The 18,941-nt window shown below is 51.0% G+C and overlaps 1 protein-coding gene across 2 annotated transcripts; it reads left to right on the forward strand.

Annotated features, from left to right (window-relative positions):
• The first annotated feature begins 518 nt into the window (after nucleotides 1-518).
• Nucleotides 519-18,458, forward strand: CYSTM1 (cysteine rich transmembrane module containing 1). Of its 2 annotated transcripts, none has more exons than XM_015876059.2 (3): nucleotides 519-540; nucleotides 8,098-8,369; nucleotides 17,957-18,458. In XM_015876059.2, the coding sequence occupies exons 2-3, from the start codon at nucleotides 8,117-8,119 to the stop codon at nucleotides 18,061-18,063; spliced, it is 360 nt and encodes a 119-aa protein (XP_015731545.1). In that variant the 5' UTR covers nucleotides 519-540; nucleotides 8,098-8,116; the 3' UTR covers nucleotides 18,064-18,458. The 2 variants fall into 2 exon arrangements, with proteins under 2 accessions (XP_015731545.1, XP_015731544.1); XM_015876058.2 differs by lacking the exon at nucleotides 519-540 and adding an exon at nucleotides 1,436-1,569.
• The last annotated feature ends 483 nt before the right edge of the window (nucleotides 18,459-18,941 follow it).

An 18,941-nucleotide genomic window follows, 5' to 3' on the forward strand; every position in this document is an offset into this window, starting at 1 on the left:
GCACAATGGTCTTGCTCTCTGTTTTCCCCATCTTACAGCTCCTCTTCTTGGCAGTGCTGTGTGAGCTCAGCTTCTGCACTTGTGCTTTACAAGGTCAAGCCGTGCCCTCTGGGTTGTATCTCCTGAGCATAAAGATTGAACAGAGTAAACAACAAAGCCAGAAGCTGTGATTATAAAGCATCTGGATTTACCCAGGGTGGGGAGGGCCAGGGGAGGTAAATCTTGCTCAATCACGGTTTGCAAACAGCAGAGTTTGTCCAGTAAGATGAATTCACATTTCCTTTCCCCTGCTCCTGACTAACAGCAGGAAGGAAATGCAAGAGAAACCAATGGTAAAAGAAAGGGGCAACAGGGGCTGTTTTGGTGAGAGCAAAAGCCTGTCTGTCCTCTTGCATCTCAGGGAGTGTTCAAGTGATGACATCGGTGCGTCTCAGGAGATTTCTACCCTCAGCTGCAACTCATTTGCAACCTCATCACATGCACATGGGGCAGGAGCTGAACACTCCAGCTACGCCTGCAGGAGGCTCCTGAAGCGCTCAGGTAACTTCGTGTAGAGTGCCAACACACTGATAGAAACCGGGTCAGCAAATCGCATCTGTCCTGGTCCACCACAAGTCTCACCTCCTCCCATCCCATGGAGAACTGACTCGGAGGAGCGAAATCCCCACACTGCTGTGTGGGGTGAGACGGACAGTGTGAAATCCCAGCCTTGTTTCAGGGGTATTCTCACCTAAAAACACAGAATTTCTATTAGAGAATAGAAGACTTCTATTAGAAGTCTGGACTCCATTATCTGAAGTGTATGCAAACTGGGTAATGTAAAATAGACTTAAATATAGATTGTCATCTTAACATTTTAATGAAGCCAGTGTTTTTCAAAGTGCTTTCTAAGTTAATTTTTAACAAGACAATGGAGTGCATGGCAGTATGGCAGTAAAGGATCAAGGTAAGTTTAACGTTAACCAGTGGAACAATGTATCTCTGCCGTACTGCCCAGGCAGGACAGACATGTCGTTCACCAAGGCTCGCACAAATAAACTCGCCGGGCAGCGCCGGGTGGGTTCGTGCAGCTTCTTCCCGGCTGAGCCTCGTTATGAGCCCGGCGCTGCGGCCCGGCCGCCCCTGCAGCTGCGGAGGGAGCTCGGCCCCGCAGCCCCGACCCGCTGCGCCCCTGGCCCCGTTTATTTTCCGTTGCCTTCCCCAGCGCTCCCACGCGCGGTTTCCCGTTGGCAGCCAGAAGCCGTGACACGCTGAGCAGCCTCGAGTCCCCGCTGCACGGAGACAGTTCAGGGACAACCGCGGACGGCCCCGGTCCCGGCTGCCGGCCGTCACGCTGCACAACCCCCCCCCCCCCAGCAGCAGCACGGCGCCCACGCCGCCATCTCCCCCGCCCCTCCCGACAGGCCGCGCCCCCCACGGGGCGGCCTCGCTGCGCGGCACCGCCCCCGGCAGCGCCCGGCTCCGTGCGGGGGGAGCGGAGGCTCGTCCGCGCTCGGTGCGTCACTGTCCTCAGTGTGTCACTGTCCTCAGTGTCCGTGGCAGGTCCGGGCCGAGGCGGCGGCGCTGCAGGTACCGCGGGGCGGGGAGCGGAGCGGAGCGGAGCGGAGCGGAGCGGGGCGGGGGCGGCCGCGCGGGGTCCCGCTGGTCGCGGTGCTGCCGCTGAGCTCGGCTCGTCCCCGCTCCTCCGAGGCGCTGCCGGGCTCCGCGGGGGGCGGAGGGGTTTGTGCCGCCGGGGAAGGGCCGCGCGGTGCCGACGGGCCCGAGACGGGGGCGGCGCCGCGCGGGGACCGCTGTGATCGCGCAGGATCCGCGCAGGATCCGCGCTTCCCTTCCCGTAGCTCCTCCGGGTAACGGCACGTCGCCGTGAAACAGGAGATGGGAGCGGGAGGCGCTCGGAACCCGCTTCCCCCAGATCCCCCCAAACCCCGGCCGCGGCCCCTCGGCGACTGTGTCGGGAACGGCGTCGGGAGGGACGGCTCGAGCGGGGCTCGGCCCGACGCGGGGTGGGAAGGAAGGCGGGGGCTTACGACGGGCGGCCGGCCGGGCTCCGTGCCCCGCAGCGTGTGCGACAGCCCCGGGTGGAGCTGATCGTTTGCTGGGAGGCGTTTTCTCTCAGCCACGTCGGTCGAGTACAAAGATGGATGTAGCGCTGCTGCCGGTTGTCGCTGAGCGAGCCTCGCAAAGTTGCGGTGATCGGATTTCAGCGCTTTATGGGGGTGGTCGGGACTCGGCGCATTCCGTTCTAATCTGCAGCGCACATGGAGGTGTTTCGGTTTTTATTCCCGAAGTACGGAAACTTGTGCCGCACTGTTACGGGCTGCCTCCTCCGTGCTGGATAAAAGCCATCTTTATAAACGAACGGGTTTCTTATTCCCGGAAGGGTTTGTGAGCAGTGACCGACAGTGTGCAGGTGCTGCCGGGTGCTCTCGCCATGGAGGAATGCCCTGGGAGCGACTGACCTCTATACAGCCTGCCCGTGGCACCCAGCACCCCCCTGGACTGATGGGGGGCTGCCCCAGCACCAGGTCGTGTTGCACTGGGGCTTGGCTGCAGCTTGCTGCTCACAGCCCAGGTGTGCTTGCAAACATGAGCTTCAGCATCTCTGCTTCTAGTGTTGCCCTGGAGTGATGACAGGGGACTACCTGGGGGGCTCTGTGTGCAACCAGCAGAGGAACTACTTCTTTTCCAGGGTAATTCTGTGCATGTTCAGATTAATGTCGTTTTTTGTAGCAGGGCAGAGGAAGTTTGTGTAACTCCAGGTTTTCAGCAAACAGGTTTACCTTCCTGCAGGTACCTGTTGTCTGTGCCCAGGCCGTAAGGAGCCAGGATCGCTTTTAGCAGCAGTGCTTGAGCAAGCAGAGCTCACATATCCCACTCTGATGTCAATATTTTCTACTCAATCAGTTGTGTGCTGTGCCTCTTAGCTTCCTTTTTCTCAGTTGAAACCCTGTGGCTCAGTGAGCAGAGAGCAGCACTCTGTCATTTTTGGGAAGAGGGGAAGTTAAGGAGAAGCCTGAGTCATTCAGACAGGCTCATTGCTACTGCTCTGGCATCATGCTCTGCAGCCAGCACATGGGCTGTTGCCGGCCCCCAGCTTTCCAGATGAGGTGCTCTGCTCTGGTGGGTGCCTTTCCCAGCTCCTGGCACATTCCTGCTTCACCACTGCGCGTGGGGGGGATGCCGGGAGCCGCGCTGGGCTGGGTGCTGGCAGGGTGTGCTGGGAAGGCTCCATCCAGCTTTGCTAAAGATCTGGCATGCTGCAGCCCTTACATCAGTCATTACTATTCCAGTTTCTTTTTCCTGCCTGCCAGGAAGATGTATTCTTCATCAGCATTATAATGCGTTGTAAAGGCATCATTTGGTCCAGTGAGCTGCTGATGGCCCTGGACTCTTAGTGCATCCTACATTAAGAAGCTGTAAGGTGAAGGCTTTCTTGTGGAAGTGTTGGCTTCAGAAGCACTCGCTTGTCCCCTGTGACTGGCAGCCATTAAAGAAGATTCTTGTATGTCCCCTGTAGGCTGACTAAAGCATTGTGTTACAGCTGCGTGTGTGATGTGGAAAAGCAGGAAAAGTGCAAGCAAGAAAGCCTATGCCATCCAGTTTGTGATGAAAAGCCATTTTTTGAGGAAGGAGATCAGAGGTGTAAGAAATGTGTGCATGACCCTACTGTGCGTAAGAAGCCACGTGCTGTTACTTCAGAAAATGGGATGTTGTCAGGCAGGCAGGGGAGCATCCTCCATTACATCCACCGGCGTGTTGGTGTCGGGGACAGCAGCCCGGTGGTGAAGCAGCAGTCAGGGCATCGTCTGAATAACACATGGGATTGTGTTATCTATGTTAAGTGCTTATTAATCTTGTTGCCAATCAGGCCGTTTGTTGTTCCAACTGAAAAGAGAACAAGAAGCAAAGTTTTTCTGGCTACTCTGCAATCTGGTTTAACTTGACAATCAGTTGTTCTCAGTGATTTTTTGTTTTGGTATTTGTCGTGCTTTTAAAAAGTCTTAATACATCCCTTTCGGTGCAACATACATACTTACATATTTCTAGAGGTGTCTCTGGCGTAGCACATTGCACAAGGCCCTGAACAACTGCATTGCACAGGAAAGCTTTCAGAGCCTGAAACCAGAACGCTCACATCTGTATCTGCTGTGTGTTCCTTAAGAAGGCTTTTCTTTTTCACACGTCTTGCCTCACCTCAGGGCAGAGCTCAGCTGGTGTGTGAGCACCGAGTGCCTTGGATTGTAATGCTGGAGGATCTGTGCTATGCTACTTCTCATTGTCACAGCTACTTGTCTGTGCTGTTACATCACGTGTTCCTAAAACCTTTCATCACATGTCTGAAAATTGTGAAACTTTTTCCTTGCAAGGGTACAGTTCATGTGATACCACAAACAGAACATAGGATTTGGTCGTCTTTTCCTCTAGCAGTTTCACTTAAAGCTGCACAAGCAGCTCTTCAGTCTCATACTGGAGCTTTTGCTGTGCAGCACCTGTAGATACACAGTGGGCAGCATTTTGGAAAAAGGAAAATTAGGAAGTAAGGGATGAATAGCATTTCTGAAAAGCTTCAAAACAATTACTGATATTCACAACAGCAAGGCAGTGAAACTTGTCAGCATAAATACAAAGTTCCGTGGAAGCCCATGTGCGAATGTGGTTTTGTTAAGGAAGTATGACAGGTAATGGGACTGGAGAGGTGGGAAGGGTTGCAGCCCTCTGTTTGGAGGGGCACAGGGACAGCCTTGCCTATCCCTGGGCAGACCAGGTGCCTTGGTGGGCTCTGAGGGCCCTGTGAAAGGCAGCACCCAGCTGGGGCACTTGTGAGGGTTCATGCTGCTCATCGAAGCCTGAGGGGGTTTGGCCAGCAGAGGTGCCTGGTCTGGTGGCTTCTGCCCTTCGGAGTGGCCGTAGAGTTGTCGTTTAGGGGAGTTCTGGCAGCTGTTTGGATGAAGATGAGGAAATCCACCTCTTCCTGTTGCCCTGTCCCCTACACTCAGAGATCTCCTGAGGAAACTGATTTGAACAAAACAGTGTTTTGAAGCTCTTCTGAGCAGACGGCCTCGGGAGGGGCCAGGCAAGGAGGAATCATATCATTTATCCTTGATGTAGCTGTGATGCAGTCACTCTGTGGAGCTTAGATAGAAGCTGGTAAAAGGGAAACACTGAACCAGTGCCATTTAAAAGCCAGTTGTACTTTTTTTTTTTTTTTATTTGGATACCATTCATATGAAATATCATTTAAATTCTAGGCTCGTTGCCAAGAGCTGCGTTGTTGATGTTCGATGTACTTTCCATTAGGGTTCTGTATTGGCAAACTGCTTCCCAGTGCTGCAGGCATTGGCAGGGTGGGTCATGCCAGGGCGCTCCACTGCCCCGCTGGGGCTGTGCCACTCACTGCATCCTCCATCTCGCTCAGCATGAAGCCTGGATGGGTCAGTACCCACCGTGCACAGAGTGATTCCTCCTGAACACAATCAGCAGACTGTGTGCTCGTTCTGCTGTCATGAAAGCCAGCTCTTGCTTCTCAGCTTTCTGAATGCTGGTAGTAACTCTTTTCCTCTACAGTGGAAGGCTTTCTGTTCTCCTTCAGTACACAGGTCAGATTGCTGTCACCACATGTATACAGCTTTTTACCTACTTGATCAGTTTTCATAGGAGTTGGCGTTTGAAGACTCAGACCTCCAGCTGCCCATAAGGATTGGTATTTCTTTGCAGGTGGGTTAGTACCTTTGATGTACCTTGTTGCTCACATGTATCACATAAATGCAGATTCTGTGCATACTGGTTTCAGTTTGGTGGAGATGTCAAAATGTCCTCACCACCAACAATTAGATACACGTCCACACTGGTTGTCTTTACAGAGCTGTATTGGTTACATACTCCTATTTTGGTGTTCAGCTTTATTTATATTTTTTTTTTTCTCCCTTCTCCCCAGCCCTTAATGGAGCCAGAATGTGGCCTTCTGGGGCATGGTGAGCTGCTTGTTTACAAATCCTGCCCTTCTGTTAGAATAGGGGAAGCAGTGTTTGCTCTGCAGCTTGGAACAAAAGTTCAAGGAGAGCTTAGGGAAAAGTAATGGTATATTAGCAAGCTTATCTCTTAAAAAGTAGTGGGGAGGGGAGAAAGAATAGGGACTTGTGCATCTGAAGAAAATGGTAAGAGCCATGATGTATTGGTCCAGCAGCAGCAGGGAGGGGACATCATTAGTGGCGTCCCAGAGGTCTGAGTTTGCTGGATTTAGTGCTAAACTCAAACTTCACATCAGGCAAGGCTGCAGCACAGCCCTGGCTCTTCCTGCTGGGACTTCCCAGTGTGCTGTGAAAAACAGATGGCTTCGCTTGACATGCTGGCCTCTTTCTTCAGAGCTTTGTCTTCAAAGTGCTTATTAGGAAACTTACAGCTATGACTCCTGATGCAAGCTCAAGGCAGTTAGTCCTGGTTGCAGCTTCCGTGGAATTTAGGGTGAGAGCCCAGAGCAATGCTTGATAATACGCTTGAGTAGGAGCTCAAGTATGTCTCTGAAATGTATCTGCTTAATGATTTAAGGCCCTGCCTTGCTAACAAGTATCTAGGTGAGTGCATAGGGCTATTAGCCATGTAAATTTGTGTGTGGGTTCATGAGAATGGAGGAAAAGTAAATATTGTCAGGTGGTTTGAAATGGGCAAATAGAGAAGAGTAACCTGTAATGGAAGTGGGGATAAGGATAATGTATTCCAGAAAATGTACCTTGGGACAAATTCCCTTGCAGGAACGTCACTGCTGGAGGTTGGTAGTGATGCCAGATGGGGGCATTGCGCTCTGAGTGTTACCATGGTGTGCTGTGTTTCCAAGGTGCCAGGCTGTATGTGGGAGCGAGCTGTAGGGCTGCGGCCCCAGCAGGCTTCCCCCGGGCCTCCGCTGCTGCTGCTGCAAACACACAAAGCCATGATGGCAGCTGCTGTCCTCCTTCATGCAGCCACAGAGCTGCAGGCCCCTGCTCCGAGCGCAGGGTCAGCTCTGTGTTCCCATGTCTGGCTTGAGCATGGGGCACCAAGTGGTGCCGTGCTGGTACCTGCCTGCTTCTACTCACACACACTTGCTCCAGCCTTGCTCTTCCACTGGAACTTTTGTTTGGCCACTCGTCTGGCTGTTTCTAAGTTAGATAAACATTAGTGGTCTTTGGTGACCCATTACTCTAGTTTGTTGCACTTGAGTAAGCTGTGGGATGTTGCTGCTTCCCTTTGGCCAGGTCTGTGAAGGGAGAGCTTCCTTGTTGCATGCTTCAGGGAGCTACTGAAACCAGGAAGGCTCCTGAGCACAGGGCACTGGGGGCAGTATCAGAAACCTTGTGTAAGGGATGTCTTGCTCAGTCAAGCCATTTGGAGGCTAACTGAAGTTGCATCATTGTGGTGGCAGCCTTGTCTTCTGATGGCTGTGACTTGAGTAATGCAGTAGATAGGTTTTAGGAACTTCAAGTCCCTGAAGTGTTTTTAATGTTGCTTTTTGAAAGAGAGTGAGCCCGTGGTCCTAATTGCTTGTGACTGCTTAATGGATTGGTTGCACAGTGCTGGGAGGAGCAGCAGGTGATGTGCTGGGTTACACAGCCATCAGGAAACTCTTCATACAGAGCCTTGCTCCGTGAGTCTGGATGCTAGTAACAGTTAGCAGACATGTAGGGTTCTGTTCCTGAATGAAGCACTGTTCTGCTGGAGATGAGGCTACCTGGTGTGTGTCTTGGATGGGCTGCTTTTCTGTATGTTTTTCTGCTGTTGTAATGTTTACAGAATCATGAAGTAATCAGCTTTAAATATCTCCTAGAAGCAATTTAGCCATGAGGGGAAACAGAAGGCATTTTCCTTGCAGTAGCAGGTTTTTTGTGTGTGACTGGAAACAAGCAAGCTGCTCTCTGTGCTGCTCTGAACTGTTGTCACTTAAAAGAAACCACTTCAGCTCAAGCTCTGTCCCTGTGGTGGGGTTGAAAATCAGTTTGCTGCTTGAGCAGGTGCTCTCAGGTCTGTTATGTCAAACTCTGGTCCTCTGGAGGGCAATCTGAAATGGAGGATGTATGCTGGGGTGAAAGCAAACCAACTCTCCTGTTTGTTTTCCTTTTTCTACAGGACAGATTCTGCATCCCAGATGAACTACGAAAATCCTCCACCTTACCCTGGCCCGGGTCCGACGGCCCCTTACCCACCCTATGCGCCACAGCCAGGTGGCCCCCCCGGCCCCTACCCAGGCTACCCGCCAGGACCCGCAGGGCCATACCCACCAGGACCCGCAGGGCCATACCCACCAGGCCAGCCAGGCTATCAAGGTTATCCACAGTATGGATGGCAAAACGCACCTCCGCCTCCAGGACCAGTGTATGCAGATGGGCCTAAAAATACAGGTACGTCTAGTAGCAGTGGTGCTGGGTGATTGTGACCCTTTTCGCCTTACAGGTGCATGACCTTGAAGTCGTGTGGTTACCCACCTCTGGCTGGTGGAGGTGGAGACCTGTTTGAGGGAAGTGTTCTGATTGTAGCTTGTTTAATGTTATTTTTGCTGCTCAGCCTCTGACACTTCCTTTCTCTTTGAAGATACTGCTGAAGGTACTTTATGCTGATCTGTCCAGGGAATTGCTGCACTGATGTTGTTGTACCCACATTTTGCTGGCTGTAGGTTTCCCACAACTCTTCTGCCTGTCTTCTGGTTGATAAAAGTTTAGCCGAAGGCTGTAAAGGTAGAGTTGTTGGTATTCAAACATGCAGTACTTAATCAGTAAACATGCGTCCATTTTCTTGAGCCTGCATGTCGCTGTTCAGGTGATCTTGTTTGCCATTGGAATCATTCCTGGATGTCTGTGTGTTTTGCTGAAGCTATAATGTTGTTGTTGTTGTTTTTCCTTTTTTGGGGGGAGGAGGGAAGGAGGAGATATGCAGAACAAACCCAGCAGGTTTCTGGGGAAGGGAAGGAGGACAATGTAACTTATCTTGTTAGGTAAGGTTCTGACTGAACAGGGCATTGCAACAAAGGAATGTTCAAGTCCCTTGTTTTTATGGGAAACTGGAACTTGAGATAGTTTCGAGTAGTTTTTCTGGTGAGGTTAATCCAGAGTCGACACACATGGGTAGACAGACTGAACTGTGAAGGGATATTTTCAAGAACCTGTTTTTTCAGTGTTCTTGATTATTGGTCTCAGTGGTGACAACATGAGTAAATGCAAGGCATGTGCTCAGCTTCCTCTATGAAAGAGTTTCCTTCTCCAAGGGTTTGCCCATGTACTTGAGTTGTCACCAGGATTCTTCTGGGAAATGCACCTTGTTTGCAGTGGCTGACAGGCACGTCTGGCTGTGCTCTCAGGGAAAAGCTTCCTAGTCTCCCAAGCAGAAAACTTGCTTTGCTTACAAGTAGCACTTTGCTGTAATAGTCACAGAGGGATGCTCTGGCCAAAGCTGAAGGGTGAGGTGTACTGTTGCTTTGGGCAGATCTGCTGCTTTGCATGCCAGAAGGATCCAGTATCAGACTCAGCCTGAAACTGTACTGAAAACCCTTTTGTTCAGGACTCTCCCCTACTCAGGCACATTTCAACCAGTACAAAGAAGTGGCTGGGAAGCTGCAGAGGAGCAGTGGTGAAATATCCATCCAGTGAGAGCCAAGGCTTGTGCTGCAGAAGGCAGAGTTTTGTGCTGAACCTCAGCAAACACAGCTGCTGTTCTGCATGTTATCCCACAAACCAGTCATCTGGTAGATCTTGTTTCAGAATTGGCTTCCTTTAGCTACATGGTCTCTTGACTAAACTTGGGAGTTGGTGCCTTGCATTGCTTTTGCTGAATTAAGTGTTATCACGTAATGGCTGAGACTTCTGGAGGTCACCGGGTCCCTCCCCCTTGCCATAGGTTTGGCTCAGACAGAGTTATAAGTCTTTGTGGAAACTCACAATGCTGTTCTTTGGGTATGTGAGAAAAGTAGTGGTGATAGCACAGTAATGCAGTTGGTGCAGAGCGGTGATAGCACTGGGTCAAGGGCAGTTCTACACACATAGTTCTTACCTGTACCTTTGCAGTTCTCTCCCCAACGTGGGGACAGCGAGCAAACAGCTGTGTGCTCCTGAGCTGCTGCTGGCTAATACACAGCAGCTCTGCTTGGGCAGGGTGTCCCATGGCAAGGCACAAAGACATTGCAATTAAAAGGCTTTAATGACAGCAACTGCAAAAGTATAAGGCTGCTACTTTCCATTAAATTCTTACTACTGCATCATGACCGACATTAAACAAAAACAGGACTAGGTGTGTTTTGCATCCAGAGTTTTCCATACAATGCTTAGCACCTCTATGCATGCTGCCTGTGTCTCCTGTAATGCATTAAGCTCTCATATTATAAGGAAGGAGCACATCATCTTGTACTCAAGGGGTGATATCCAGATGTCAGAAAGGCAGACTTCACAGTAACAGAACTGCTGTGGTCACTATGAGTATTTTGCTGAATTACCAAAGAAAAACAAAAGCAAATTGTAGAAGAGATGTCAAGAGTGAGGATGAAACTTCCAGACAAGATAGTACAAAAAAGAGCTGGGGGGGGGAGTGTTTTATGCATGTTTTAAGCATGTGCACAGAGCTGGGTTAGAGAACTTTCTCAGCTGAGGATCTCACAGTTCAGATTGCATCTCAGCGGCAGAATTTCACAGTAGATTTGTGAAGGTCAGAGGAGCTCCTGGGTCTGCTGCTCCTGGGGAAGTGATTCTGGAAAACTGTGTAAGGTTGAACACGTGTGAGAGAGAGAAGCTTCACTGGGGCCTTCTGCCTGTTTTTAACCACTTCTAAAAATAAATGTAAACCGCACAAAATAAATTCATGTCAATGGGGATTTCTTTGATGAAAATAAGCCCTGTACTTCTAAGTAGGAGCCAAGTATTTCTAGCGAATGGGTTGCAAGTGCACTCTTCAGCATATTTTTGTTTCCCTAAAGCATGCAGGAGCCCCATGTGTTGGAGCAGTGTACTTTGGTTTCTGGACTGAAGCAGTCATTCTGTGTATCATAGTATTGACGATGATGTATTTTTTGCTTGATCTTTGCTTCTTTCTGGCACTGCCTTCATCAAGGTGTGGTTTTTATTGCATGTGCCCCAGTTGTAATTCTCAGCACTTTCTGGTTCTGTGTGTTCCACAGAACAGGCAAAAAAGTAAATAAAATGAAGGGTAATTTCTCAGTGGAATACATTATTTGCTTATGTGAAAGAACATTTATGAATGTGTAAAATGAAGTCAAGGCTATAACTCCAGTTTTTTTCTGCCAAAGCTTCTCCTCTTCCTTGATTCTTCCCCTGACCCCTGTTATTCTCCCTCCCAACCAGCCCATCAAACTGAAGGCAGACCTGTGTTCTATGACAGCTTCACAGAATCTTCTGAGAGCTCTTGGTGGAGCTTCCCTTAATGGCCGCCTCCAGCAGCATCTAATACAGAATTGATAGCCCTTAACAAAGCTGACTTTAAAGATCTGTTACATTGATGCTGTTTGAGCAACTGTCTGTTGTTGCAACTGAACCTCTCACAGAAAAAACTGTCATTGTGACTGAATCAAGAGGTTGCTGGTTGGCCTGGTGTGGTGTGACGTGGCTGCTCAGCTCCAGCAGTGATCCCAGGCGAGTCTCAGGAGGGCTGCTGTGTGCTTGTTTTGCCACCTTGAGAGCACATTCTGCTCCCCTGCCTGAGTTTCCTTAACGTTACAGTTTAAGCTACTCCAAGTCATACACTAGGACTGATTTATTTACACTCCTGCTTAATTTTTATGCTTAAAGGTACTGTACTGTGTGCACAAACTGCAGGGTGGGCTCTTCTGCTGTGCTGATATGGAGCAGCAGCCATTTATCCAGCTTCGGTGGATCCGTGGTTAGAAATAATAACTGCTGAAGCACTTTGGATCTGGATGTTTTCCTTCTGGTATTTATATGTAGGTCCTCACATATACACACTATTAGAATCAGATGGTAAGGCAGGATTTCTATGGTGGCAGTCTCCAATGGAACAACACCTGCATCTCACAGAGGCTCATGGCTGGCTTGGCTTGTGGGGTGGGAGCTTGACAATTTGATTTGTACCTGTGGAGGTGCATTACTTTTGGAGCAGCCTTCCTATTCCATTTCCCCACCAGTATTTTAATTACAGCATTAATTTAACGTCAGCTGGTGTAGAGGAGCAGGTGATGACCAGCAGGTGCTTCCTTCTCACTCTCAGTTAGAGGTGCGGTGTAGTACTGTTATTGATTATGTGCTTTAAAAAAGAAGCGTAATGGTGCAAAGCATGAATGTCATCCTTTGTTTGTAGCTGTGGAGGTGCTGTTTGATGTTAGCAGTTTGCACAGCTCTCATCTCTTTGTTTTCCCTGTTGGAGGATGTTTTTCATGCAGAAGGGTGGTGACGCACTGGAACAGGTTGCCCAAGGAGGCTGTGGATATCCCATCCCTGGAGGCATTCAAGGCCAGACTGGGCATGGCTCTGAGCAGCCTGATTTGGTGGTTGGTGACCCTGCACATAGCAGGGGGAGCTGAAACTAGATGATCATTTTGCAGTCCTTTTCAACCCAGGCCATTCTGTGATGATGATGGTCCATAACATCGTGCTGGGTGTGGGAGCCAGGTTCTGGCAGCAGCCCACCTTCCTGGTGGCAAGCAGAGCTCAGCGCTGCATTTCATCAATTGCACACACAGGGAAATCAGATTTCTGCAAGCTGATGAGCGGCAGCGCTGCTTGGGGCGATAAGAGCAGCAGGCACAGCGCTGCTGCCTGCCTCCTAATGTTTGGCCAGCTGTAAGAGCAAACAGGCCGAAGTGTGCGTTCTTCCTCTTTGCAGGTCTCAGTGCTGAGGGGAGGGAGCTGCAGGCTCTCCAGCTCACCCTCCAGATGCCTTTCAGTTCTGCCATCCCCAGAATAAGTTTCCTTAGAAGGCAATGTGAGCAGCTCTGCAGGCTTTCTCTTGCATGTCCATCCTTTCCAAACAGGCTGCTGTGGTTCTTGGTTTAACTGTTGCTGTGCCTTCCAGCCCTGTCTCCAGACAGCTGGTATCCTCACAAAAAATGGACGGTTGTGACCTGTTGGCAGGTGTTCTGGTCACTGCTTCTCTTACTGCAGTGTGCTTTGGAAGTCAGTGTCCTCTCTCCCCCAGCCCTGCTGTACAGTGCTTCGTCCTAGTTCCAGTAATGCCCCTGGCATGGGCTGCTTGTTGGCAAGCAATCCTGTCCTGGGGCTGATGGCTGAGCTGCCCCAACCCAAACTGCAGCTCCAAGCCAAAACTTGGTTAAACCTGGGACTGAGGATGATTTTTGGTGACAGTGCTATCCCAAGCAGCAATGTGCTATTCTTACCCATGCAGTTGGTGTGCTGAAAAATTCAGGCTCTTCTTCTGTGCTTGATGCCAGCATGGGATCTACTGCAAGATATGCAGCAGTCTGGGGAGCTCTGGCTGATTCTTCCTTCCTATGGGGCACACATCCCAAGGGGGTGGCTCAGGATCGTGGGATTTCTGGTTGCTGCCTCTTCTGTGTCCCTTGGCTGCTGCTAATGCCCTTGTGCAAACTTCCTCTGTTGTGTCTCCGTATGGAATGGAAGGACTTTGAGAAGACTTCAGTACCAATGTGCTGAAGGCTTATGCAGATGCACAGACAGTAACAATGTGCTGCAGGCTGTGATTAACCATCAGAAATCACTGTTAAAATAGTGTTGCTTTTCACTGGCTGTCTGAACAAGCAAAAAAAAAAAAAAGCTCTTGGTGCAGAAGCAGCTTGTAACAAAGCTGCTTTAATCACAAATGCAAAAAACCTTATTGGTCCATTTTCTTCTGAGTGCTTCCTTCCAGAGGATAAAGCGGTGGCATTAATGAATGCTTTGCTCCAAGCAGCTGTTGCTGTGGCAAGCAGCCGTGCAGTGTTGGAGATTTGCATTCTGCAGCAGCAGTGGTCGGTAACCGCTCATCACCACTTCCTCTTGGAGCACTGCGCAGTGCTGAGTGGGTCTGCACTGGGGCCGTGGCTGGAGCTGAAGAAGCAGCACTTTGCTTCTCCCTGGCAGCTGTGCTCATGGTTGGCTGAAGTGGGGTTTGCTGAGTGCCCAGGTGCTGTGCCTGAAATACCTCAACAAGGACCAGGACCTCAGGGGCGTGTGTGTGGAGGGGCTTGTGGTCCTCCCAGCTGTCCAAGGGGCTCCCCGTGCTGTTGAGTTGGCACCTTAGCAGAGCAGCGATGTCTGTGGCAGCACAGTCTGGGTGTGTTAGCAGAGCCTGTGTCACCGTGCCTCAGTCCATGTAGGTCCCCTGAAGTGCTGGGATAAGGAGCACCGAAGCTTAAGGTCATGGCTTTGGTTTATACCAAACTGGGTGAAAAGCACTACTGGCGCCTTTCCCTCCTGGAGCTAATGATTAACGTATCAATGAGGTATGAGCAGAAAGAAAATGTGTGTGCTTAAGATAAAGGAGACTGTGCATGAAATAACAAGGTATTGTAGTATTTGTTCTAAAAACAAAGTGGGAGGTATTTGTATTGGGCTGTGCAGACTGGTACCGCATGATTACAGGGAGCGCTGCTGCTTCGGGGCCAGCGTGATTCATCAGCATCTGCAGTCACTGAGGCTGATCAGGAGATGGGAGGGTCTGCTCGGTTCTTACTCTGTCCCATCCCATTCTACCTCCTGTCCCAGAGCACCCATTGGCTTCTGCTCATAGTGGGAAGGACTTTGATGCAGTGTGGGAGATCCTCAGGTGTTTGACCTTGGACAATAATTGGGCACAAAGGGGCTCATGAACTCCCCATAAGGTGTGCCACAGGCAGCTGGCTGCAGCTGGGAGGCGTTCTGCTTTCTGACACAAGGCATATAGAAACAGCTGGTCCCTAGCTGACATTTTAGGGGTTGGGTTGTTGTCAGCAGTTGTGGCAGCAGACCTGTTAACAGCCCTGCTGATAGAAGGCTGCTGAGCTGTAGGAGTGATGGAAGTTTGTCTCAGTAATGCGGTGGTTTGGGAATGGGTTTGTTATGCTGCCCTGTGAGTGTCCTGTTTATAGGGGATCCTCCACATTGAAAGTGGCATCAATGTACAGACAGTCCCTGGAAGGAGCAAGTGAGGTGCTACGAGGTGCTCCTGCCTTCTTTGGGTCCTTCTTTCACTGTGTTTTAGTGCTTTGAAGCTGTTGTTCAGTTGCTCAGTGCCCAAGATCAGGGAACTGGTATTTCTAGCTCAGTGAGAGACTTTGCTGGGAATGGTTAACAGTTCCCCTGTTGAACTGTGTTTTGTTCCACACACATTGATAGCTGCAAGTGAATAACTGGCCAGCCTTCACCTTACGAGTGAGCCCTGCTCCCAGCTGGCTGCTGAGAAAAGCTCCTTAACATCAGTGCATGCAGCACGGCTGTAGTCTCTCCAGCAGCCTCCCTGCTGCCAGCTGTGTGCCCACCGCTCTGGAAGCTGCCAGCAGCTGCCAGCACTGACTTGCAGGGACAGGAGCACAGGGCTGTGCTGACCTACTTGTGCTGAGCAGCAGCATCCATCCATGATCCAGCACAAACCACCTGGGTGGCCATACAGCAGGAGTGCGGAGCTGCCGCTGCGTGGGCTCAGGTCTGTGAAAGCCATTTTGTTTAATGTTTCAGCAAGGATTTCGTAACAGTGCTTTGTACGTGCTTTGAACCTGTGTTGTCGCTGTCCTCAGTGCCTGGCTGTAGTTTAAAATTTCTGGTGGATTAAACATAAATACTTCAAGCAAACTCTCCTCATATGCCTGCAGTCCCAGGCCGCTTGCTGGATATAAACTGCCCCAGGCAGCCCTTTCTGCTCTGCTTTGAGGTGGGGTGGTTATGCAGAACTGCCCTCCAACGAAGCTGCACACAGTGGATACTTTGTGAGTTATAAACAAACCAATAAACCCTTTATTGGTTTGAGAAGTGCAACAGAGTTGTTGTAAAGTGAAACACTAACAATGACAGCTCTTCCTCACACTGAAGTGCCCAGAGATGGGGTGGCGGTGCAGGCAGTGCCGTGTGCTGGGCCATGTGTGCAGCTGCCCCAGCCATCCTGCCTGGCGTGGCAGTGCGGGGCCGTGGCCCCTGCCCGCAGTGCTGTGCAGGGTGAATGGTGAGCAGGGCGTGCTGTGGCTCAGGGTGAAGCACCAGCCCTGTGATGTGTGGGGAGGAGGCACAGCCGTGTGCTGCCAACCTGAGAGCCCCATCCGTCCCAGCTACATCCTCCTGCCCCGTATGCAGTGCAGATCTGGAGGTCTTGGGGCAGCGTGGCCCTCAGCTCTGGGTACATCCCCCATCCTGCTCTGAAGCAGGAGAGCTTCAGCTGCACCGTGCAGCACTGGGAGCTGCTTCAGGAGCTTCTCGAGCAGTGGGACACGTGGCTGCATCTTCTGAGGGACGGCAGGAGCTGGGGACTGTCCTTTTATGTGGGGGTTTTCTGTTCTGCCAAGAAGCTCTTGCCCTTCCTTTGTGCCCTTCAGCACACAGTGTGTGATGCTCAAAAAACACATCATCTTTTTGTACTGGGTTGCTTGATAAATGTTTTGTCATTGCTCATTGTAACAGAACCCTTCTCAGAGGAAACAGGCACCAGAAAGTTCAGACCTTGTGGATCTGCCACAGGAGAAAAAAGAAAAAAAGCTTCGGAGGGAAAATAGAGACAGGTGACATTATAGTGGATGTCTGCTACCAGACACCTCTCCGCATAAAACAAGCAGATGAGGCCCTCTACAGACAGATAGGAGCAGCCTCATGTTCACAGGCTCTGGTCCTCGTGGGGACTTCAACCACTCCAATATCTGCTGGAGGAACAACACAGCAGGAAGTAAGCAATCCAGTTCCTGAAATGCCCTGATGATAAGATCCATCTCCAGATGACAGAGGAGCCAATGGGGAGCGGTGCTGTGCTGGATGGCAGTTGCCAGCAGGGCGGGTTTTGTTAGAAACATGAAGGTCAAATGCAGTCACTGCAGGTTGCAGTGACTGTGAGGTGGTGAAAGGCCTGGGGGTGTCCAGGACCCTGAGAACAGGAGATGTGCCTGTTCTGCATCCTGAGCTGCACTAGACCAAGCATTGCCAGCAGGGGAGGGAGGTGGGCTTGTCCCTCTGCTCAGCTCTGGTGAGGCCACAGCTGGAGAGCTGTGTTTAGTTCTGGGCTCCCCAGGACAACAGAGAGAGACATGGAGCTACTGGAGAGGGGCTCACAGAGGGCCATGAGGGTGATGAAGGGGCTGGAGCACTTCCCCTGCAAGGAAAGGCTGAGAGATGGGACAGTTGATGCTGGAAAAGAGGAGGCTCAGAAGGATCTCATCAGTGTATATAAACATCTGAAGGGAGGTGCAGAGAGAACAGAACCAGGACAAGAGGCAGTGGGCACAAACAGGAGGTTCCTTCTGTACTGTGCAGGCAACCAGCACTGGTGCAGGTCGGCCAGAGAGGCTGCAATGTTCTCCTTGGAGCTATGCAGAAGCTGCCTTTTTGTGGTCCTGAGACTCTGACCAGGGTGTCCCTGCCTGAGCTGTAGATGGAGCAGATGGAGATGAAGGTCCCTGCTGGCCACAGCCACCTGTGACTCTGTAGGGGCAGGGAAGCAGCCCCAGCTCCTCATTTTCACAAGCAGTTACACAGCTTGCATCTCCTGGCAGGGGCAGGGGAAGGTGCAGGGGGGTTGAAGAGTGAAGAGAAGGGGGAACTGCTGTGTGCTGACAGCATCTGCCCTTCCCCATTGGTGTCTATGGGCAGGGAAGAGGAGGCAGATGCTGATCGGTGATGCTGAGCTGGGAAGAGGGAGGAAAGGTGTTGTGTTAATGTTTGTCTTTCTCACTACACAAATTTATTTTAAGTGATGTTCAATTAATTTGTCTCATCTCCATTCCTGAGCTGGAAGCTCCTCCCAGGGCTTGACTCCCTTCCGCAGAACTCCCCCCAGCGATGTGGGTCACCGCTGGGCACCGGGGCCAAACGGGCACTGACTGATGGCTCTCCTGTCCCTGCAGTGTACGTCGTGGAGGAGAGGCGGAGGGATGACTCGGGCGAGAGCGCCTGCCTGACGGCGTGCTGGACTGCGCTCTGCTGCTGCTGCCTCTGGGACATGCTGACCTGAGCCGCCGGAGCTGCCGGAGCTCTCACGAGTGCTATGCAGTCTCCCCACTCCTTTCCTGACTCCTTTTTGTTACTGTAATCAACACTCTGCTTTGCACAGCCAAGAGTTCCTGTCTGTCAGTCCTAGCGCCTTGTCGGGGTGGGGGGGTGCACTCCTTTATTTTAGTAAAGGAAAATCCCTTTTTAACATTTCTAAAACTTTTGTTGTAACCTTGAAGAATGTGCTCATGGTGTATTTCAGCCAAAGGCATTCTGATGAAATGTGTATTTATCAGTTGAAATTTTCCTAGCCCTAGAAATGACGATATATGCAATAATTAAAGCCAACGGTTGATTTTATTTGCTAGGTCCCAGTTGTTTCAATAAATCTGTCCCATAGAGGGTGTGCTTTCCCCATCGCTGTCTCAGCCTCCTGCATGCTCAGACTGCAGTGCAGCAATGCTGGACTCGGCTTCAATCACTTCTGCTGCAGAAACATGTGCCCCTTGCTGGGGCCTGGCACAGGGTGTCTGGCACTGCTGCTCCCAGTATCTGTGGGGTTTCTGCAGAAATCTCTTGCATAAGCTGTGGCAGTGCAGTGAAAGCAGCCAGGGTGGGGAGGAGGACGAAGGAGTGTTGGCTGCTGACAGCATTGACCACTGCCTGTGTGGGGCTGCCCCATCGAGCCCTCAGCTTCCTCAGGGCCACTCCTGCTTTGGGATGCTAATAGGGTGGAGATGATTTTGGGAGGGTTCCTGGGAACTCCCCTGCCCAGGCCAGGTCATCTCTGTGCCCAGGGCCAACACAGATAAGCACCTCAAACCAGGGTGCTCACGATGCACTCACCCCATCACATCTGCATAAGGCTGCCAAGCAGTGCTCCAGCAGCCAGCCGGTGCC

Source organism: Coturnix japonica, chromosome 13, assembly GCF_001577835.2.
Source record: "Coturnix japonica isolate 7356 chromosome 13, Coturnix japonica 2.1, whole genome shotgun sequence".
NCBI classification, from domain to species: domain Eukaryota; kingdom Metazoa; phylum Chordata; class Aves; order Galliformes; family Phasianidae; genus Coturnix; species Coturnix japonica.